This window comes from Anoplophora glabripennis, unplaced genomic scaffold, assembly GCF_000390285.2.
Source record: "Anoplophora glabripennis isolate ALB-LARVAE unplaced genomic scaffold, Agla_2.0 scaffold14, whole genome shotgun sequence".
NCBI lineage: Eukaryota > Metazoa > Arthropoda > Insecta > Coleoptera > Cerambycidae > Anoplophora > Anoplophora glabripennis.
In genome coordinates this window covers 1,600,009-1,624,977 of record NW_019416352.1, presented here as the reverse complement: position 1 = coordinate 1,624,977, position 24,969 = coordinate 1,600,009, and the positions used below count along the sequence as shown (strand labels likewise).

The 24,969-nt window shown below is 31.1% G+C and overlaps 1 protein-coding gene across 4 annotated transcripts in view; it reads right to left on the bottom strand.

Annotated features, from left to right (window-relative positions):
* LOC108904037 overlaps positions 1–23,075 on the bottom strand; it is a 30,460-nt gene extending 7,385 nt beyond the window's left edge. Inside the window, exons 1-3 of one of the 4 annotated variants that reach the window (XM_018706409.1) lie at positions 23,006–23,075; positions 5,124–5,280; positions 2,797–3,061 (exon numbers count right to left, since the gene is read on the bottom strand). In XM_018706409.1, coding sequence (XP_018561925.1) covers positions 2,797–3,061; positions 5,124–5,271 — 413 coding nt within the window. In that variant the 5' untranslated portion in view covers positions 5,272–5,280; positions 23,006–23,075. Of the gene's footprint in view, positions 1–2,796; positions 3,062–5,123; positions 5,281–9,169; positions 9,244–11,420; positions 11,485–21,321; positions 21,572–23,005 lie in introns of those variants that run through there. The other 3 variants (XM_018706408.1, XM_018706411.1, XM_018706410.1) reach the window with 3 other exon arrangements.
* Positions 23,076–24,969: the final 1,894 nt, after the last annotated feature.

Genomic DNA, 24,969 nt, shown 5'->3' with positions numbered 1-24,969 from the left:
CATGAGACACACTCCCAACACCCCCAGAAGTTGAATGTATGGGCAGGTATTTTTGGAAATTCCATTGTAGGTCCTTTTTTCCTTCCTGGAAATTTGACAGGCGATATGTACTTGGATTTACTACAAAATGTCATCGACCCAGCTCTAACAAATATCATAGAGGACGACCCTGCTTACAATGAACACGAACTGATTTTCCAGCAAGACGGAGCTCCTCCACATTACTCGCTCAATGTGCGCAATTACCTAAATGAGACGTTTCCAGGACGCTGGATAGGACGAAGAGGTGCAATTGAGTGGCCCCCTCGGTCACCCGACTTAAATCCTTTAGATTTCTTTCTCTGGGGGCACATTAAAAGCAAAGTTTACAGCACTCCACCTGATACCTTGGAAGATCTGCGAGGACGAATCATTAATGTATGTCGCGAAGTAACACCGCAAGTGCTCCAGAATGTTCGACAACGGTTTGAAGACAACCTGTATCATTGTATGCAAGTTGGCGGACAACATTTTCAGCATTTACTTGACTAATACCGTAAGTTTTGAAGTAAAATTAAATCGATTTTCGCATTTCTCGTCAAAAATATTGTTCGTATTTTCAAAGCTGCATATTTTCTAAAATAATGAATCGATTTTCAAAAAGTAAGAATCGATGTATAGAGAATTAAAAGCCCTTTCTAATTACCCCCCACTTGACCCCCATTCCTATTTGAAAAAATTTAGGGGATAGCACCCCCACTTAGGGGGTTGAAGAATTTGGTATGCTTTTTGAGCCAAATGACCCTGTAATGCCTTGTGGTACGTTTTCGATGGGCTACCCTGTATAAATTTGGAAGATAATGTAGTAAAATATTTCATCAGAATTTAAATATCTACAAAATATGACGTAAAATACATATTAAATACAAATGCAATTATTCAAATGAGTTTAATAAAAGCACTAACGCGATTGTTTTACAAGAGCGTGATGGTCATGAGAATAAGAATCCATTGTTTTTTGGTAGATACTTTTCGTAATTACTTATAATTTAAATACATTAATAAAGAAAATATGTATTTCCGGATATTAATGTGAGTCACTGATATAAATGATATTTTTCACTGACGTTAACAAGGGCATCCGCTTGATACGCTCTTATTATTAAATGCTTCGTAAATTGCACCATTTCGGTGTTATTTAATGGTGAAACAGCCGTAAAATTACTATTAGATACAGTTATTAACCGTGAAACGTTTTTAATCAATACGTTTTATGAGGAAATTATCGAATTTATGAGACCTTTTTTAATGTAGTGGGCAGAAATTTTGAAAAAACAATGGTTTTTGTATTTTTAATACTTTTTTAAATAATTTTCAGTAAGACTAACACTTCGTGTCCCAAAAAGCGAACACTTTTCGAATGAATGCATACAGGGTGTTAGACAGATGTTACTTATTTCTGACATAGTGTTCGTTTTTTTCTTAATTTATTGGGTTTGAAAAAATTAGACACTACAAAATACGCATCGCTACATACCACGCACTTAAAAAAATTGCGTACTTTTCGAAAATCGAATCGAACTTACGACTCTTCGTTTTTTTGTATTTTGTTTTAATATGTTTATTTTATTGTTATTTAATTTTTTATTATTTGTAGCCAAAATGGACATTTTCAACATCTGCTTTAATTTTGTGTCGAAACTGATTATTTCTATGATTGTTGTTCGTAGTTGCCGGCCATTTTTCTAAGAATACTCAAAAATTCAAGACACCTTTTTTGTTGTAAAATGTCCGAATATAATAAAAAATCAATTGACGTTCTACATTTTATGACTCACGCCTAAGTACGCCACTGGCGACAGATAAAAAAATTTACTTTATACTAAAAATGTATAAAGTAATATTAATTAATATATGTTTTAAGTTTTCAACACCTTGCATCTAAGCGTTTCTGGCCACATGTTTATAGGAACTATTTTTCTTTAAATACCATAAGAAATTGTGTCCTGAAGTTACGGACCGTACTTAGGAAACACTCTGTATATGGAATTTTGTACGTAATTTCCCTTCGTTGTCGACAGAATTTGTTTTATTTTTTAAAAATTCTTTGATCAAAATTCTCAGGGTACTGATTGTTTATTAGTAATTTTTTTTATAAAATTGCATGGATTATCAAAACTTTCATTTCCGATACTTTTGCAATTTTGATTTTTACCACTGAGGAATGAAATATTTTTCTATACAATACATATTAATAACAAAGAAACAATTAAATATACTTTGGAAATAGAAAACAATACATTACTCTAGATAATTTAATTAATATAAAAAAATAATGTTACTTATCATATTGATATAAAGAAAGATGTAATTAAATGTGTAAATGTGATTTTCGAAACATTCACAACTTTTTAAAATGCCCGATGTATAATAATGTGTTTTTTTTTTGTATTTTGTATTTGTCTGGCTTTTTAGTTGGGCAAAACTATTTTCATAAAAATAATCCTTGATTCATCCTTTTGGCGTAAGTCTTTATTTCATTAAATTTCAAAAATTTAGTCTTAGTTAAAAAGAGTGTTAGATGATGTCACTGAACTGTGCTATACAAAGGAGCAGCCGTTTTCGAGAATTTTATTTAAATTCTTGTAGGTTTCTGCATATTGCCACTAAAAAAATTAACTTCTAGTTATGAATTGGCAAACTCCATGCTGTTTCTAATCTGGACTCTTTTATCGAAAATAATATTAAATTATTTCAACCCGCTGTACGATCTAGAACGTAAGAGACATAAAACAGAAGAACAACGCCTTCACTTACGAGATATGGCCGTCTGGATTTGATGCAGAAATTTTCCTGGTCACGTTGGCGTAGCAACAAGAAACGCCGTCGCTGGAATAGGACGGAACTATTTCCTTATCAATATGGAGAGTTGCTGTATTGTCATTCTTTGTTAAGTAGCTGAGCAACTCCAGGGTTCTGCAGGGCTTGTACTTTTCAGGACGAAAAAATTTTTTGGCATCTTTGTTGAACGGATCCAGGTCCATCATTTTGCATTTCGAATTTGACACTAGAAAGTTGGAATCTGAAAGAGATGTGATCAAAAATGTATAGACTTGTATCTAATGGTATGCAAATTAAATAATTTTTATCCACAATCACCTTATAATAGGACTTCTATCCACAAATATGAACCGTCTAAAGTAATACTTTATCCACTAGTGGAATAAAGTAACTTTATTTCACTAGTAGAATAATGAACAAATAATGAATCTATAATAAATCAAATTTAATTTATTTACTTATTGACATTAACATTTACATTTATTTCGTTTTTTGTTTGATCACATTTAACTTCCTTGTGAATAATTTGCACAAGTTACAGATGTCTCTTCTTGTAAGGAACAGCTATATTTTCCTTGGATTTTCCAAGTTTGTTAGACATAGACTCCTCAACATAACTTTCTGCTACAGAGGAGCTCTTCCATCCACCATGCCGTTTGATGGTTGTAATATCAGCACCTTTATTGTCCAATAAAGTTGTTGGCCAGTACAAGCTGAGAAGTACATATTTTATTGATGTATTTTAAAAAGAATCCGTTTTGTATTAGGCGAATTGGGCACAGAGAAATATATTTTCTGCATATTTCAACAGCATTCAAGCAAAATCCTTCTTCTATAATTTGTAATTTTCTTGAAATGTCTGTCTTGGTGTTAGGTATTGAAACAAGTAGGTAACTACTAACGTCCTGTACGTCACTAATTTTCAAATTTATCAATTCGCAGCATCGACAGGCACTAAACCACTTATACAGTAAATAACTAAAATCGTAAGAATAGTAATACAGGGTATTAGTAAATAAGTGCGACAAATTTCAGGGGGCGATTCTACATGAGAAACTGAAACCGGTCGAGATGTGCAAATGAAATTTGCTGGGTTTTAAGAGGTAGTTATTGTGCATTTTTTGACACGCAATTAAGAATTTTATGTTCATCATTGGCGCGCGTACGGGTAATAATCTCAATTTTTTTAAAGAAAAAAATGGTACGCCATTTAGATATTACAAATTAAAAATAATTTTTGAATTCCTCGTTCAATTTGTGTCAAAAAATCTCTCTTGCCTTTTCTTCGTATGGGGCGCCGTTTTCATGCAAAAAAATAAAACATCTTAACGCACCTATTTTTTTGCCAATGGTGAACATAAAATTCTTAATTGCGTGTCAAATAATGCGCAATAACTACCTCTTAAAACCCACCAAATTTCATTTGCACATCTCGACCGGTTTCAGAGCAATAAATTAAATCGTCAGTTTTTAAGAAAAACTTTGACACCCCGTATCACGGAAAACGAAACATTTGCGGACATACGTTTATAAGCAAACTGCCATTATTTTCTCATGTAGAATCACCCCCTAAAATTTGTCGCACTTATTTACTAACACCCTGTATATTTGCACTGCAAAATATTAACACTGAGTAGGTATTTCTCTGTTACTTGCTCGATATATAAATAATAGACGCTAAGTATAATACACACTCGTAAATACACAGTAGTATTAATCTGTAATCAGGTATTTTGAATAATACAATAATACATAGCAATCATGCAATAATATTCTTGAAATTTAGAAATACGATTTTTAATACAATCCATTGTCGGAATTTTTATATTTTTTGTGGTTATGTTCCTGCTTACCACTAGGACTAGGAAATACAAAATGTATTCATCAATAGTTTTTTTCGTTAATATTTTGTATTCTAGAGTAATTTTAAATTTCTCGAATAAAATGGGAGATATCTTATCAAGAATTCAGTGTATTTTGACATTAAATCAGGTAAGTTATTGTTATTGTTATAACAAAAAAATAGAAAATGGGCTTAGTTCACTTATTTTGCCGACTCGAAAATTATTTTTTTGTTCTCAAAACTATAACTGATGTTTCTATTTAAGTAAATTATTCCTCTGTGAGTTTTTTAATCGGAAATAGTTTCATAAAATCAATCCTTGACTGATCCTTTTGGCGTATGGGTTTAATTCAATTTTTTTTTTGGAAGGTGAAAAATACTTAAATAAACAGAGAAACAAGTAAAAAACAACTGAAATATGCCATAAATAAATAACTTCTGAAATTAAGTTTAGTCTTACCTGCTTCATATTCTATTTGCTCTGTAGGGAACACCAGTTCGAAGTTTAGCTTGCAGTTGTCGTAATATAAAATTATTAAAACCAAACATGATGTTACGAAGCCAACGAAACATAATTTTCTATTTGTCAGGGACAAATATTCTTGCATTGTTTAAACCTGGAACAAAAGAAAAAATACTATTTTTATATACACACATAAAAGTATTGAACATAATCTGCGTAGGAATCCTTGTTTAAATCTAGTTGATGATTCAATTCGATGTGGTTTGTTAGTTTTTATTTTACAATTAATGGGCTTGAAATTGATTTATTATTTTTTTGTGCGTTCAGGGTGATCTTTGACTACTCTAGGGTAAGTTAAATAGAGACGAACAACAAACTTAAAATTATCATTTCGTCTGAAAAAAGTTGACATTCCACCTTTTAAAGTTTGCCCATGATTATAACTAAGCAGAGGAAAGAAAAATTGGTTGAAATGCGTGATTTAATACGATATAATCTTTGGTTCTTTAATTAATTTACTCACTAACATCTTTCATATGTGTAGTTTCTTCAAGATGTACAGGATGGTCCATTTTCGATGGGAGTTCAGGGTATTTCAGAAACTACTAAAGATATGATAAATCTGACACGACGTTCTTCAGCTCGATTTTAATGGCAAACTCGATTGTCAGATCGGAAATTTGCTATCTTCATTTGTTTCTGAGTTACAGAGTTAAATAAGTTAGAGTTAAAGCGAAAACTGCTCAAGACTAATTCTTTGGCGTAGAATTGAATGCCGGTATTAGATTTTTAGTAGATCTTAAGATTTCGGAGTTATGACCCAAAGTTATATTTTTTTAAATGGAAATCGTAACTGACCACGGTCAGAGAAAAATAGAGATTTGTTTCCGCTTTTCAGCAATATATCACATGCTACAGTTATTTTTACAAACAGGGGAGATACGGTATGTTTTATATATAAATTATATATTTTTCCTTTTTAATATGACCGGCTATGAAAATACAGATAAAACTATAATTTTTACTTTTACAAAAGTCATATCTGTTGTAAAAATATGACATTTATTTTAAATGCACAACATATACTCGTGTGATAATATAATACTAACGAAATTTTAGGAGATACCTGGATAGGAACAAACGGACCGATCAGATGGCTAGCTAGGTTACCTGATTTGAGTCCGTTGGACTTTTTCCTTTGGGATTTTCTAAAAGACATTATATTTAAAATTCTTTTTAATAATATTTCAAATACCTATACATTTAATGAATGCTACCCGAAGCGTTGCCAGAAGATGTGTGACAGTTGAGGGACGGCAATTTGAACATTTAGCTATCAAAGTTTTTATTAATGTAGGTATTTACTATTGTTTAATTTAGGTTTAATATTGTAACTTCAGTTGAAGTGGAATAAAAATTTGAAAACTATCTTTTGTTATCTGTAATATATATTTTAAATAAACGTCAGATTTTTACAACAGATATGAGTTTTGTATGTATTTTCATAGCCAGCCATATTAAAATGTAAAAAAAGGTCGAATTTATATATAAAACACCCCGTATCTTCTGTGTTTGGAAAAATAACTATAGCATGTGATATATTGCTGACGAGCAAAAAAAATCTCCATTTTTTTTAGGTCGTGACCAGCTATGATTTCCATTAAAAAAATATAACTTTGGGTCATAACTCCTGAATCTTAAGACCTACTAAAAATCTAATATCGGCATTCAATTCTACGCCAAAGAATTAGTCTTGAGCAGTTTTCACTTTAACTCTAACTTATTTAACAGTTGAGATACAGACAAATAACGAGAAACGCCCTGTAACTCAGAAACAAATGAAGATAGCAAATTTCTGATCGAGTCGAGTTTGCCATGAAAATCGAGCTCGAGGTGTCAGATTTATCATATCTTTAGTAGTTTCTGAGATACCCTGAAAACCCATCGAAAATGGACCAGCCTGTACATTGGTAATGCCTTTTCCAGAACGACTTAATTTTAATATCCTTTACATAAAATCTCGTAAAGTGTCAAACAATTATTTTCATGGTTAGCACAATCAAGTTTGATCATTTTATTATTTTTTTTTAATGTCGTAAATTTTTTACTGTTCCACAATTAAAATTCATAATTGAATTAGACCCACATATTTTCTGTTTTGTAGATATGGTTTTTTAAAAGTTATAAACCACTTCACGTACAGGGTGTTACAAAATAGTAGGTCAATTCCTTAACAAAATATTCTTGTCGAAAATAATATGACTTTTATTGTTTTTCACTTGGGTTTTCAAGATGAAGGGCGTAATGAAAGAATAAAAAAAACTGTTATTAATAATTCCGTTGTATCAGTTTTGATATTTACTTCAAGCTGGTAGGTATATATTTTGTGTAATTTTGGTTAAAATAATCAAATCTCGAACGAAGAAAAATTAGTTCCCATTTTTTTACTATACACGTTTATGCTTTAAAGACGTTGATGAATCTAAACAACAATACATTCGAACTATACCTATGCATGTGTCAAAAAGTATAGGAAGTAAATTGATACTAAAATCATTTTTCCTCATTAAATTATTTTATAAAAAAATAATCGGGTATAGATTAAAGGTCTATACAAAATTTCAACTGGGTATCGTCAAAACAATGAGGTTATCAATAAATCCTTTTCTTCAAATTGTAACTTCAACACCCAGTATATCAAAAAAGAGGCTAAATAAAAAATGGGATAAGTAAAGGCAATTATTTTCTCTTAAAATATCTGTTGTTAATGGTTTGACGCATTTTTTTGTAACACTCGGTATATTTGGTAAGTGATTTTGCAATGTGTCATAAAAATAATCTTGTTAATAGTCAGAAACTTATTATTACTACTTTTTATATAAGCACTACATACTAGAAAATATGTACTTTAATAGTAGAGATTGTAAAAAAATTTAGAGGAAGATAGAATTTCAAAAATTAAAGCAAATTTCCTTTACACACCAGTCTTCAATTTCTAACTGGTCGATAGTACACAGTTTTCGCAATATCAATTCGTTTTAATTTCAACAAAATGCACTACTAAATTGTTAAAAATTGGACACTGGCTTAACTAAGCTGAACTAAGCTTATTTTTAATGCTGCATTTTTCTCTATTATGCACATTCTGTGAATCAGTTTTATTTCATAAATAATTTATTGCATTTGGTTATTTTCCTTAGAAAAAGATATGGATAAATCCAACAATAAATGCATATAAATCATTCTGGCAATATATATCTTTCACAATAATTGTTTTTTATTTGTTTGTTGCCACAAGAACGATCACTGACTTCTTCTGATTACTATCCTCAATAAAAATGTATAAAATAATTTGTTTATTTATTCTTACTGCTATTTTAGCTTTTTACATAGAACAGCGGAAGAACAACTAGTCATTATAATATAGGGCAAGTGTACGCTGTTCATCACAACTGAAATGAGAAAAGGGAATAATCTTGTTAATTGTCAGAAATTCAAATTATTTTAACTACTTCTGGTATAAGTACTATATCACAAAAAATAATTTAATAATAACAGTGATTCAAAGCAATTTAAAAAAATAATGAAGATGTAGTTTTAAAATTGCCAAATTTTTCTTATAAACTAATCTTCAATTTCTAAGGGGTTGATAGTACACAATGATTAGTTTTCTCTATACCATTTCGTTTTAATTTCAACAAACTGCACTACCAAACTGGTTTAACTAAACTGTACTTGCATTATTTCATGCTGCATTTCTGGGAATCACCGTCACTTCCCAAATAATTTATTGCATTTGGTTATTTTACTTATAAAAAGATATGGTTAAATCCATCAATAACTGCACATAAATCAGTCTGAAAATGTACATCTTTCACAATAATTATTTGTTTGTTTGTTTACACAATAACGATCACTGACTTCCTTGATCACTTTCCTCAATAAAAATGTATACTCTATTTATTAACTTTTGCTGCTACCTTAATTTTTTACGTTATCGCGGGATATTATTAAGCACAGTGGAAGAACAACTAGTCACTTACCATAATATAGTGCAACTGTATGCTGTTTATCACAAATCTACGCAAATTAAAAATACGTGCATAACTTAAACTTGATTATTGTTTCATATCCGAATGACGCGTTATTGTGTGCAATTTCAGCGAAGGTTTCTGAGATCATCTTACACTGGAACGGCTTATTTTTGGCCTTAGTTTGTTTTTGGCGTCCGCGAGCTTACTAGGGGTGGATCAACAGAAAATGATGCCCGGCTAAATATCAATCCTGCGGAGCCTGCGCATAGATCGCTGGAGGCGATAAGGACACTGTTCCAGTGCAGCAGGAGGATTGTTGCAGGAACTGAATCCAGCAGGAGCCTCGGCAACGCGGGAAATCTGCGACGAATCAAGTGCTATGTTCCAAATATATTTCGGAACGCTAGGGGAAAAAATGCAAACGTCCTAATTATTTATAATTAATACCTTAACTTTTTTATACAGACTGTCCGGGAAAATGTGAGAAATCTCTCGGATCATTTTATCGACAATAAACAAGAGTACATCTTTTAGTCTAAGGAAGAAGCTATCCAGGTTTATTATTTTAAAGTCTTTATCATACAGGATGTTGAAAATGTAGGCATTAAGTTGTAAAGCATAACCCGCCCCTGGTAAACTAAAAAAGCTAAATATGTTTCAAGGACATTATTTTAAAGGCGGGTATCCACTTGTGGCAATGCTCCGTAACGTAACAACGAACATGTTACGGCCTGTTGCAAAAGGTGACACGGTTCGCTGCGTGGTTTTGGTCGTATCATTCATTCCGTAACGTAACAAAATAAGGTTAAGGTGTGTCAAATGAACCGTAACGTAACACCGAACATGTTACGTTACAGCTAGTGGAGACGGAAAATTGTTGCATGGTACACATAAAAAATTTGACAAGCGTAACTAATCCGGGACGAACCATCAGTTGTCGGCTTTTAGTCGTCGCATCAAAGGGATGCAACAGTACTTTCTGCCACATGTTGAGACGGGGTTACCCTTTTGACCGTTGCACATGTGATGTATTGTCTTATTTTTTGTTTCGTCAGTCTTTTGTATATGGTCTGGGGTCAGTCTGTTTTCTGCTGTGCCTAGGAAGAGTATGTTTTTCTGTGTTTGTGCCATGGAGTGGAGTAAAGAAAAGATTTCCGGAGATTTCCGTTTCTTATTCTTCAAAATTGTATGATGAATAAAAATATATTACGCTGCTGCTAATTGCAATTGCAGTGACGAATCCATTATTGCAGTCAGGTTCATACTGCGAGTTTATGTTCCTGTGTCGTCTCGTAACCTTATTTTGTTACGTTACGGAATGAATGATACGACCAAAACCACATATACTTTCGCAGCGAACCGTGTCACCTTTGCAACAGGTAGTAACATGTTCGTTGTTACGTTACGGAGCATTGCCCCAAGTGGATACCCGCCTTAAGAGGTCCTTACTAGTGTTCATCACATAAAATTTTTATTAAATTATATTAAGTACTTTAAAAGTTACTCAAGAAAAACCGATTTCCAGCGACGTCGTTCAGGGCCACATACCTCCGTAGGGAGGGCCTGTATGAAAAATTTTTATAGGAACTTGTCATCTTATTTTTTCATGTTCTGTCTACACCCGAGAGTTTACCCCGACACCCTGTATAGGGTGTAATTAAAATTTTTGCGAAACAGCAAAATATTTTCTATAAATATATGTCTGGAATCATTTCGTTTTTAAAATACAGGGTGTTCAATGTTAATGAAAATAACATGTTTATTTCTAGCTGCAGAAAACGGAAGAGGAAGGCTATGTAAATATTCTTTATTTTATTCATGGATAATGTGATAGAATTATTTAAAAATTGATGTCATATAAATATGTTTTTAAAAATTTCTATAAAGAATTTAATTAAAACACAGAAACATTGCAAAATATGTTTCAAAATTGTTGTAATAGTAGTGAAGCATAGTTTGGAATATTTTGAAAGAGAAACAAATTAAGTTCCCACTGTATATAAAAATACTGTGTTATGTAGATATATGCATTTGTAGATAATCGTAAATTAAAGTTGTAAACTCTAGTTAGTTCAAAGTTACTTACAACTAAAACAAAAAAAAATACTTATTAGTTCCTCAGTTAGGTATTTAATAAAATGTTGAAAAGTGATATTTCCATTACAATTAACACTAGGACTAAAATATTTTTTTATAAGGTACTTCTAATAATAATTATGCTATAAAGAAATTGATTTATTAAAAAATACACGAATATTACCAGAAATATGTATCTGAAAAATATAATGTAGATCCTCCACGGTGTGAAGCGGGTCGTTACACAAGAAGCATTAATGACCGACGTTATCGACGTATCAAAAAGGACTGGCGATTTAAGACTTAAAGTCTTATCTACAGAAAGTTACATCCTACGCCATGATCCTGCTTATAAATTTAAAGAGTTTAATTCAATTTTGAGCAGACAGCACAATTACTCTGGTTGATGAAAATAACTAGCTGACCCGACAGTCAAAATTTTAATAAATTTGTTTGTGATAAGCACAGTTTTTCCCGGATTTTCCGGGCTATTTTTCCATTTTTCCCCCTAAACACCTTATTCGGACTATTACGAACATTAAAAAAAAAATAAGTAAATCGGTGCAGCCGTTCTAAAGTGATGCGCTTACCAATGAACAACATTTAATTTTTTTTATAAAGATTGAAATTTTATGGTCATTAGACCTATCTGCACATCGTATTGATAAGTGATAAACAGAGTTCTCCACATTATATTCAATGCTTAAGATTATTTTTAAACTTTAGTAACATCAAAAACTTGATTTTTTGTTATTGTTTTTGAGTCTTGAAAATGGCCGTTTTTGCATTTTTTCGTACATTAAATTGTTTACAACTCAGAAACCGTTGATTTTAGGAGCATAGTGCATAGGAACTATTTTGTTTAGAATACCCCAAAATACATTAAAAAACTTTTTCCGGAGCAAAACAAGTTATTTTTGCAATTTGTTTAAAAAAAAATAGTTTAAAAAAATTGTGACTAGGTTACCGGCCGGTAACATTTTGATCCTCATTCAGGGACATCTCACGGAGGTGATTATGCAAAAAAATCGAATCCACAAATTTTTTCATACGAAGCCGCCGATTTCGCCTTGTCTATACTCTATCCCTTGACGAAGATCGATACGTAAAGAAATAGCTACTACAGAAATCTTTTTGTTTCATAAGATAGCGATCCTTGCGAATACAATTAATACATATTCATAGAACAAAGTTATAAAATAATGAGATTTAGCCGAATATGCCTTAACGAAATATGGCTCGTTTAAGAGATACAGGGTGTTAATTATTGATTTAGATTTATTATTTATATCATAAATTTTACAGTCTTAGAGAAAATAACTTGAAAACTCGGAATGGGGTGTTTTTGATGGCGAGAAATCTGAAACGTCCGCACGATTTTCTTTCGGTTTTTCAGTCACCAAACGAGTAAAAATTTGGCTGGAACTCGATGCATCTTCAATTTTTCAGTCAAAATTTCATTGCATTGACTCAATTATATTCATTTTCGCCTTAGAAGCAAAATAGTCCCGTAAATGTTTAGTTTTTATTTAATTTACATTCTTTTTGCATTTATAGTCATTTTAATAATTAATACTATTACAGTAGTTTTTGTGTAATACCTTAATTTTTTTTGCTTCATTAATCATACTGACGTTGTACCTGTTCCTGGCTTTTTAACAATTACTTCATCATTTCAATAATTAATTAATTTTGGTGTAACATAAGTTTAAAGGATTTAATTTATTTACAAAAATATTTAATACTTAATTACACAACTATGTATAAAATATCTATAAAATTACTACAATGACAGCTAACAAGTATAGATAAAATTATTTATCGAATGAATTTCTTCTTTTCTTGTCGGATTGTCTTTTGATTCATTTTCTTGTTCGTTGTCCATATTTTCGTGAAGAAGTATAATAAAAGAAAAAATATATATAAGTTAAATAAAAACTAAACATTTACGGGACTATTTTGCTTCTAAGGCGAAAATGACTATAATATTCGTGTTTAGCTACAACAGATTAAGTACAAAAGAATTTTTGTACGTGGTCCAGAAGCTGAGATATCAAAGATTTTGCAAGCGCGAGCCATTTAGACTGCACGTCATCAGTTTTCAGAGCGAGCGCGCGCCGCTTTCCCCTACATCTCCGTCCGGTCCAGCTGACGCACTCAGCGCTTGCACGCTTCAGTTTATTACTCAATTACTAATACTAAAAATCAAGTAAACATATAATACTTTTTTTTTTTTGAAAATATAAGTATTCAATATTAACCTCCATCAAGCGCATCGCTGTAAAAAATGTTAATTGCGTCTTCAAAATTTTTTTTTAAATAAAAAAAATATCGGCTCCAGAAGGTCGTAGAAAAACATTTTTTTTTAAATTCGTGAAAAAATGTCAGCAGTTTCTTTCTTTAAGTTATTTTCATAAAATAAAAATTGAAATAGTTATTTGAAAAAAATATACCCAAAAAAAGTGCAACTTTTTCAGTAATTTTTTTATCCTTAAAATTAATAAAATCGTCAACATTTTTTAACAGCATGATAATATAAATCTTTACGAAAAAAATAAACCGAAAATCGTTACTGTAGAGCTATCCGCTGAGAAGATCTAACCAATTTTCGAGAGCGCCTTTTTTTCAAAAAATCGAGATATCTCGAAAAATAATTAATATTTTTAAATTTTTCAAAAATGTACTTTTTTGGCTTGTCGCGGGCTATGCTTGCAGTAAATAGCAAGTATGGGAACGTAGATGTAAACGAGTTATAGAAGAAGAGAAAAGAGAAGATTTTTAACGGTTTTTTCGATATATCTCGAAAAGTAACAAAGAAATCGATACTTACAAAAAATAAGTCGATAGATCTTTTTAAAACCTACAACTTTCTCATTTAAAATTTTTCAATCGGTGCTATATTTTTTTAGTTATTTTAGAAAAACCGTTTTTTGCAACTTTGCGATTTTTTTAACTATGTTCGCCATTTTGGATTTTGGAAAATTTAACGAAAATGTCGACTTTTAATGACAAATTTGGAAAAAAGTTATTTTCTGAACAGATCTCGTATGTTTACTATTCCCATTTAATTATTACTTTTTAATTGTGTACTTAACAAAGAAGAACCTTATAAAATATTTACAATCGATTTCTACGGCAATTACTAATAGTTATGCAGTAATTATTAACTAATAAATAAATTAACCCATTACTTCCTGTAACATTGTATCTATTTTCGCCCACCTATTTCCTCAATAAATATATCTTATCCAATGACGTACGCAATATTACTCGAGATTTTGATATTTTATTCCTTGTATTTTGTATTGGCTTGTACAGTCGCTGAGAAAATTTCAAAAATTAAAAATTGAAAGTAAAGTTTTCAAAAGATGTCTGTCTTTAAATATTTTTGTAGGTATTTCCTTTCATACATTTTTTTAACTTAGTTAACTAAACTTTGAACTAAATTTGATGTACATTAGGCGAAGTTTCCATAAAATACTGTAATAACCAGTAGCGGAGATCAGGGAGACATCTTTATTGAGAATTTCAAAATTTCGACTTTACTGATTATTTTATAAATATATTAATTATGTAGTTGAATTCCCAACTTTGTTTGAAAGAAAAAATATCTTTTCCATTTTGTTCGTAAAACAAACTTTTTTGAGTTATTACTATTTTTTTATCCTAAAATAAACTTACTAGATTATAATTCAGAAACTGCCCCTTTTGCAAAAATGCATAGGATTTTTTTAAAACAAATGCCATTTTAAATACAATGTACAATACAATTAAAAGTCCGAAAAATTCAGTGACGTAGAAATTTACCATTGACTACCATTTAGAAAGTTTAAAATTTCTACGCCTGTTTTTATTTCATTCTTAATAATTATTATATTCTATTTATGATTGTATTTGTATGAAAAAGCCCTTGTACATGTTTTTTTGTGAAATGAAAAATTTTGATATTTCTCAGACCTTCAACATTCTCTATTTCGGTTGAGATTTCAAGGTAAATTTATAAGACCAAGTACCATTTTTTTTTCTTGTTCTAATCACTCCCGAAAATAGACGACATATTAAAACTGCGACATCCTGTACACAATCTTTTTATATTTCAAAACATCACGATGTTTGCTTCTCAAAATTCGAATCAAAATCATGGTAATCATTTTTTATTTGAATTACCAGTGCCGTAGATATGGGAGGTCATCCCTTTTCTTAAAGTTTAACCCCTATGCCTATCACTTTTTTGCGAAAAAAAATAGTTGTAATGAATTCTTGGATTTTGAAGTTAATTGTATAATAATGATTGTATTTTCTTGTTGTCTTATACAGAAACTAGTTTTTTAAATGAAATTAATAGGTTGCAAACTAAATCTGAACAAGGTTGATACAAATAATAACAAAAAAAAACAACAGATTTAACGATGTTGCGAATGAAATTAAAAATAATAATTCAAATAAGAAAGTAGTAATAAAAAGAGTACCTATGTCTTTGCAACTTGAAAGTTTTCTGTAATGCTTTTTAATTTATTCATTACAACAATGTAAAATATATAAAACAAATATATCTTACATAAAAAAAATTAAACAGTAAATGGTACATTCAAGAACTAACTTTAACTTTTTGTTTATTCTTACCTGAGGATTATCCCCTCAGAGTTTGTGCACTTCCCCACTAGACACTCTGTATATTACTAATCCACTCCAACTTGATAGGTCTGAACAAAACACTAAGAACTTGTTCGACGACTTCAAAAAATAAAAGTATAAATATATTTTTTAAACCATAAATTTAAATATCTTTACGTACTACTAAAGCAGATAGTAACTGAGTTTTATTTATTATTTCAACTTTCAGTCTCTGAATTCACACTGAAAATTTCTAGAAAAGTTGAATTGATTTGAATATTAAAATATTTTCTTATTGTATATTTCGTAAGAATCTAACACAAGCATTTGCAAATACATATACTCCTTACTCTCTATGTTAATAAAATGTGGCTAACGTGGAAAACCCGTCCCATTTATTTATCTCTATGCTGATTTAGGTTAGCGAAACAATTTTATTATTAATTTCTTATAGATAATATTTCTTAGGTTATTATCACTAATGATAAGCGTTTTCCGCATTTCTAAAACAATCGCAAATAATCAAAATTGTCTTGTTTGTCTATATTCAAATGGTTTCTAAAGAGTGGAAAGAAATATTCATTGTTTTTAGAAATACTGGTAAATAATCCCCTCCTCTGACGGATCTAAAGTATTTAGTATATTTTTTTAAATTCGTATTCAGCAGCTGTACATCGCAGTTAGTTAAGGTGCTAAAAATCTGAATTTGTTTTTTCAACATTTTCACACAATTTCGAAAATTTACCACACTTTCCATTCGGGACAACAAAGCCGGAAAAAACTGTCCCTGAATTCATCCCCACTAGAGTCAAGAACTACGTCATAACGGACTACAGTCCCATCAGGGCGATGTAGAGAGTGCGGCGCGACAACATTAAAATGGTCAACCCAGAAAGATATCGTGTTTCTGAAATGCCGAAATGGTAAAACGCGGAATCCAACCAGGGTCCAGGAAACCTCACTAAACCGGAACCTACAAGAGAGCCGCAAGTGGCGGAAACTATTTTTGTGATTAAACGTCAAGTATAGGAATCAGCAGTTCAGTAACCAGGAATGGGTTCCTGGCCAGTGCCTTTATCACAAAATTTTACTACTATTACTATTACTGTATGCCAATGTTTATAACCAATATATCAAACATATTGTAACATGCTCAAAAAATCAACAATAAAGCATAAAACTATAAAATTAAATATTTAAGTTGTATTCTCTCAGTAAAAATAGCACACGGCCTACGGCGTAGACCCTTTTAATTTGCCAGACAACAACTCTAAAGTTGCCATACACGAGCCCTCCTACGAAAAAACTTCGGCGATTTACGGAGGCTTCAAATAGCTATTATAAACTAAAATGCTCCTTAAAATCAGTGCAACAAACTATACAGGGTCAGTCAAAATCCTAAAACTTGAACGCTAAATGCAAGAGAAGAGCCCAAATGCGTCTCCGATCATTGGATGATCCGAAGGATGATAAGATTTGGCAAATCCAATGAACTAATTGCGATCCGCAGCTAGCTGGACAGCCTAAACCGGCTAGTCCGCGACGTGGCGCCCAACGTGGGGCCCTAACGCTCAATAAACCAATGTATAATCTCTTAATTCCACAACAGGTCGAACTATCTTGCTGATTGGATAAGCTCAATCGGCTCGGTAACAGGACAATATTGTGCTTTTTAACGTAACTGAATATTACCGTTTTTAACAGACCGTATAAGAGAATATGTAAAGGCGAAACTCAGTTTCGTGATTTTTGTTATAATACCAAAAAGAATTCAATAATTCAAAATGACTCCGAATATATCTAAAATCCAATAAATGAAATCCTATATTCCCTTAGAAGTCCCGATTTGAATTCAATGGATTTTTATTATGAAATAAGGTAATTAGGTATAACTCTCATAAAGTTACAAAATCTCTTAATGACACTTTTTGATATCTCAAAAGATTTGCCTGGGTTCACTATCAGATTTTTCAAAAGAGTGAACAACCTGTACGAGAATGTAAGTAAAATCAAGGAAGTGGTATATTTTTATTTTTAAGAGTTTCAAAAGAGGCACAAATTTTTATAAAGCATTAGATTTTCTTGTAAATTTATAAATAAAAAAGTTTTTACTTTTCACTACGCGATCGTGGAACACACTCTATCTTAAAATTCCCTCTTATTATTTTGTTTGTCACAACATCGCTGTTATATATGTACTTTGCACTCTAATAATCAGAATATTTTCCCTATTGTACTGAAATCAATAGTTTCTTCGATAACACAGCGACACGAAGAAAGTTGTCTGTACTTTTCATGCGACATAATATGTTATCTGTAGTATTTTTGTCTCCTGATCACGAATCCGGAGTCAGAATTGAGTTATCACAGCACAGGAATTTCCTAACCTCAAAAAACAGTTAAAAAATAGCAAAAATTCGTGAAAGTGCTAGGAAAAATACAAAAATTCTTTTTTCTATATTCAAATGTTCATGTATATAATTAAGACCTCGCCGAACGTAAATCCGCGGTCAGAATTGATGGTTCTTTTTCTAACCTAAAAAAAAAACAGGTCAATTAAGGTCAGATATCATGAATTTTAAAAAAATAACAGATTCGCGCCAAATTTGAAATACGGGAGTTTTCGAGGTCGCTGATCACGGATCCGAGGTCAATTTTGCAAAAATTCAAGATGGCGGATCCAAGATGGTCGACCAAATTTTCAAAAAATAACACATTCGCGCCAAACTCGGTATGCGGGAGTTTTCGGGGTCGCTGTCCAAAAAACAGATATCTTTCATTTTCTTTCTGCTGTGCCAGAAATATAGGTATGCAAACAAAATTACTAGCTACATTTGGAAATATTCAGAGGTGTTAAATTTCTAAGAGAATTTTCATCTTTAATTAAATAATATAATTCATCATCCTATAGGTATCAAACCTCTTCAAACACTTATTAGAAAAGTTTTTTTTATAATCATACATGCCCTTCTCAACATCAGAAGAAGATTGAAAAACACAAATTTAAGTAAATTAAAACAAACTGAAAAAATTAACAGTACGGACAGAAAAAGGAAGACGAAAAGAATTTTGAACGGTGTAAAACATGGCCTAATGCCTGCAAAATTATCCATTTTTTCCGTATAGTAGCAGCAACTTTGGTATCATTTTTGAAAAGAATTTAATTCAGCTTAAGTAAAAAAATATGTTAGAAACATTAACAAAAAAGAAAAATCCGAAATCCGTTATAAAATTGTATTTAAAAAAATAACAAGCCTTTAAATCAAATACTTGTAGAACACACGTCGAAAAATTTTTAAAAATGGAAAATAAAAAACTTAATAAAACATGTTTTAGTTTCAGTTAAATTTTGTATACCTGATTATGACACCCGTCCGTATATTTTTTAAATTTCAACACCCTGTATCGAAAACTATAGACTTGTGGACTAATTCTAAATAACCCTTTTGGTTATTTAAGGTTTTGTTTAGTAATGCATTTGTCCGCGTGGCCAATTTAGAAAAAAAAAAGAACTGTTCCTACTATTTGAGATAAATAGATACTACCAACTATACAGTGTGTCCCACCAGGAATCGCACTTTCGATATCTCTGAAAGTACTTATTCGATAAATGTGAAACCTAGCAAAGGTAGTAGGACCAACACAGCTGAAATATTTAGAACTTTATGGCACTTCGGTTATACCGGAAGTCGACATTAACTTTGTTATTTTGAATGGGATACCCTATATAGGGTGTCTCAGTGTGTTGAAGTTGTTACTTTGCAAATAGTTTTCCTTAATTATTTTTAAATCGGCTAAAGATAAAAATGTCAAAATTTGTACACGAGTAAACATCAAATGTGCGTTAATAATAATGTGCAAACGGTTTCTTTCTGAAAAGCAGTGTCGCCGATACAGGTAATTGAAGGAGTACAATCGAAAAAAGTAAAAATTTATTACATTTCTAAACAGTTCTGTAAACTCTAAATAATACTACAAAAAAAGGTATACTTGTCGAAATTCGGTAGCATGTACCATTTTCGAGAAAAATGAAGTTGCATTTTTGCTCACATAAAGCAGTACAAGTACATTGACAAAATATTAAATTGAAAAACGACTTTATCGTTGAATGAGCTGAAGACATTTAGCTACCAACAGTATTTGTATTTAAGACTATAATTTTAATTTCTTACGTATCACATGAAACAGTTAAATTGTAAAACATTGTATTAACTAAAAAAAAAATTAAAATTTGTTTTAAGTTTCAGTTTGTAAACTAACATTTAAAAAAGTAAATCAAAATAAACAGATTATGATAATTAATTATTATCTATTAATAACTAATTTTAGATTTTGTGAACTAATACACTACCATTACTAAAATGAATAATTGTTGATGGACATGAATGCTTAAAAAAAATAATAAGAACAGAAAAATATTAGGAAACAGACTCGGAAACATACAAAACAAAACAGCTGCACAATTAAATAAATGAGCAAAACTCGAAATACTACAGTAGATGCTGAAATTGTCCCCATTTGCTTCTTTGCAACTTTTTTCTCGAAAATGCTACATGCTACCGAATTTCGACAAGTATACCTTTTTTGTAGTATGCTTAGAGTTTACAGAATCGTTTAGACACTGCTTTTCAGAATGAAACCGTTTGCACATTATTCTTAACGCACAGTTGATGTTTACTCGTGGACAAATTTTGACATTATTAAGTAACAACTTCAACACACTGTATCTCGAAATCAGGGTGTCTAAGAGAAAAGTTTTACATGAAGTACCCCTATTATTTTTCCGTGAGGAACTTGTATACAAGCTTTTTTGAAACATGAACGGGACACCCTGTATATTATTGCATTTTCGGATTCTACGTGAAATTTGAGGGTCACTTTATTAAATACTCCCTGTACCTAGGAGTTATAGATTTTGAGATATTAATTTTTAAAGAAAAAAAATGCAAGGGTACGCGGATATGCTAGTAACTCTTTTCAGGAGCGTGATATTAAGTGGATATTTGGTACATGTAAAGGGCATAGGTAACATTAAATTATGGTATACCAACAAATTAAAACATTTACTAGGTGTTTCATTTTTGCTGTTACATTTTGATAATTTCAAACAGCTACAACTTTGTTAATTTAATTGGAATTTCCTTTCAAGCCATATAAGTGTTGTTAGGGTTGCCGTTAATACTTTTAGAAATATTTGCAATTTTCTATTTTTTGAACAGTTTTTCTCGTATCAGACCTGTTGTCAAATTAGCTATAACCAGAAACACTCCAAAAGCAATTTTCAATTAATGTGGCATGGAAAATAAATTCAAAGTTTGTTCCAACACATGGGCAAATAATCTTTTTATATACATAGATTGTCATATCACATATTGTATTTTTCTCGTAATGCTTGTTCACTACTTGCAAGAATATGATAATAATTGTTTAAGGCTGCTAATCTAATTATATCATTATAAACACAAACATACCTATTACATCGTCCTTAGATCCGTTAAATCTTTTCTCATACTACCTATATGGAATCAATACTAAACTACACAGACTCAAATGCACTTTCAACTGCAACTTCATCGTATCTAGTTATCCATCGCTTAACAACAAATAACAACTCCCTTTGTTACAAAAACAATTTGTTAATAAACGAAACGACATTGAGGTCAGATGTCACATTCGCTGGCGTGTATTCGCTAATACTGATCACTGCTTTACACAGACATGCATTAGTTGTTTAAAAAAGTATCTAAACGATGCGTTAATGAGGAACGAAATAACTGATATAAAGCAGAAAGAATTGGTGGGCGGCGAAACTTTATCATTTTGTTATTATTTGTCGGTCGGCTATGGGCAATGGGAAATATACAGGATGTTTTTTTAAATTTGTGTTTCCTTTTACATAAAAATAATAGAAACGTCATTTGGATTCTAATAGATCCCTGTGAAAAATCCTAATGTTTAATCCACATAATGTGATCACTTGCCAAATATTTGTCAAACTTAAACAAATGTCGTATCGTGTGGATGCTGCATGTCGGTAGATTTGAAGGCATGTCTTTGCTTTCCAAACATTGGCTAAGGCTGTTTATATTATTTATATCTGACGAGATAAATGTTTGTTTGATACAACTTGGCATAATGAATTTTGGCTAAATAATCTACAAATATTTATCATAATTATGTTCGACATTTCTTGGGAAATAACCGCATCATCCGGATCCGGTTTTATATTAATAGCTGAAAGTTTATAAAAAAAAATTAGGAATTGTTTACGTTATCATAGAATTTATTACGTTTTTATTATTTTTTTTGTCATATAAAGGTAGTGGTGATTTGGGTTTGTTAGATAATGGAATCATTCAAAGAAACATCATGTATTTTGCTGTCCTATCACTCTTGATAGAGAGTAACCATTAAGGCACGTCAGAAATTGCATTTCAACAAAAGTTTTCAGTAAACGTTAGGGTTAGAATTCTTGATACCAAAATCGTACGAGCTTACTTCTACGATGGTAAACTAATGGCTGCCAGATATTAGCTTAAAAGAAATTTCAGTAAATTTTTTGTGGTTGGCCTGTTTAAAACAATTTCTACATTAATCTATATTTTTTATACCAAAATTGTAAAAAATGTAATAAATACAAAATATACAGGCCACATGTAATATATCGCATGAAAGCAATTAAAAAAAAGTAATTTTTTTGTAGCCACAGCCTGCTTTGATGACAATTTTTTTTTGCCCGCGTAGAGGGCGCAGCAAATTGCATACGATATTTTAAAAATCTGTTTACACCAGGTGAAAAATATCAATGTTGCCATGAAATTTTATTACAATAAATTTTCTCTCTCTTAAAATAAAAAAGTTAGATGGCCCGAAACTTTCGATATTTTTTCGTTTTTTTTATGATTATTTACTCATAAAGTTGGCCATGGACCCCAAATTTATTTTCATAAGCATTAAGGCCTCAAAAAATGCAACAAAAAAATATAAAGATTTTTGTCGTGCATACTATATGCAGGCATTACTACTATTACTATTACTCCTTCAACTAGTACTTCATTACTACTATTAGTAGTACTACTACCACTGATACTGCTACTTTATCTAAAAACTATGTCTGGTCAATGAGTATAGAGAAAAAATAATTGTTGTACTTACTTTTTAAAATGTCACTTTACAAATATTCACAATCAGCCTGGCGGATTTGTTTCCGTATACAGCTCCGTTAGTGTTTGCAGCAGTGAATCGACTTGTATTTTGCATATCAGCAAAAATATTCAAATCATTCGAGAAAAATACCGAAGGTCGATTTCAGGAGTTATGTAGTACTTGCATAAATATTGAAAAGTGATAAACATGAAATATTATGGTCATATTGCAGATTTGCTAGCTTTTTCGAAAAATACTGATAGCGATGGTGATGTGTTAATCAACTGCATACAAATTAACATAATGGAACAGCTATTTATACCGGGTGTGCTAGAAATAATTTGCAAAAGTTTCAACCACGCTTTTAATTCACCAAAAGCAACAACACTTTCAATATAATTTTTCAAAATTTTAAATTTTTGTTGAACGCGAAGAACATTAATAACCAACGAAAAGAAGTAAAAAAAATGAGAAGTAATTAGTGCTAGTATACATTTGTTAATTTTTTCAAATTTCATCGTGAAAATTTAATTTCCTTTTAACTTTTTTTTTTTTAGTAACATTCATACCCCGCCGCTGAACAAGTTTTCTTAGTGGGCTCTAACCGTATCAACTTTTTCTTGATACACATCCATGTTTTTTTTATATCATACAATAACTTGAAAAGTAAAACACAAAAATACTCTGTACTGAAATAAATAACTTTATAAGGTTATACACTTACACCACATAAGGGCACTTAATGAACACACTCTTGTAAACCGATTAAGTCAAAAACTAAAATAAGAATGTAACAAATCCCGTCAGGTGTGAAGTCAATAGGCAGTAGTTGCTTCTCAAACGCAAAGATATGGCATTTCAAGTGAACAGTTGTGGCTAACCGCCGTTGCCAGTCGGAAGCGTTCAGAACATGATGGGGTTCTGCTGTTCACCGTTTGATTTTGTTGCTATTTTATTTATTTTATCTAGCACCGCTGCTACACTGACTGAATAAGAAAAAAGTGGAAACATACCGTATTCTTTTACATAGTATTTTAATTTTCCTTAGTGCTTCCCTATCTCCTCCGTAGTAACAGTAGTACAGTTCAGCTAAGCTAGGTCAATGTTAGAGGTCATTGCTTTAAACAATTGTAACAATTCAAAGGCGACATTTTTTTGTAAAAACTTGAAAAGATTTAAAAAAATATTTTGTATAAATTAGATTAGTATCTTTTATGTTCCCTTCCTAAAACAGCAAAAATAACACAGCCACACAAAAAAAAGTTGTCTGTACTTTTTATGCGATATACAGGGTGTCCCATTAATATTGGGAAAAAATTCAGGGGGAATTTCCTTGACCAAAAATAAGAAAGAAAGTTCCTATAAATATGTTCGAAAAGGGTTTTACTAATATCTGGAGAATACTAATTCCGATTTTTTTGAAATTTGGTATGTTTGTTTCTAAAAACGGTAGACAGACGTCTAATTTTTCGTGAATTTTTGCTATTTTTGACCTGTTTTTTGAGGTTAGGAAATTCCTGTAATATGATAGCTCAATTCTGACACCGGATTCGTGATCAGGAGGCAAAAATACTACGGATAATTATTAGTCCTTCCTATAATTTTTTTTCCTAATGTGCCCCCTAACGGAGTTATGGGGGTCAAAGGGGTACCTAGAAATTAACGTTTAGAGTTATAACTTTGAAACCACCCTGTATATTTTAATAAAATTTTCGTACGTTGTATTACACATGGAGCTCTACGATTTGATGCTAAAATCAACTTTTTGCTATTATCAGGTGTCCAGAAACGGACTGGCCCTATCACAATTTTTCTCAAAATTTTGACAGAAGTAATTTTATCAAACTGAAAATATTATTATTAGATACTCTGAAGGTTTTTCTTTAAAAATGGTACTCTTTATTTATTTCGAAAAAATGAACGGTTTGCGAGATAAATCGGTTTTGAAAAAAATTGGTAACAAATACAACAAC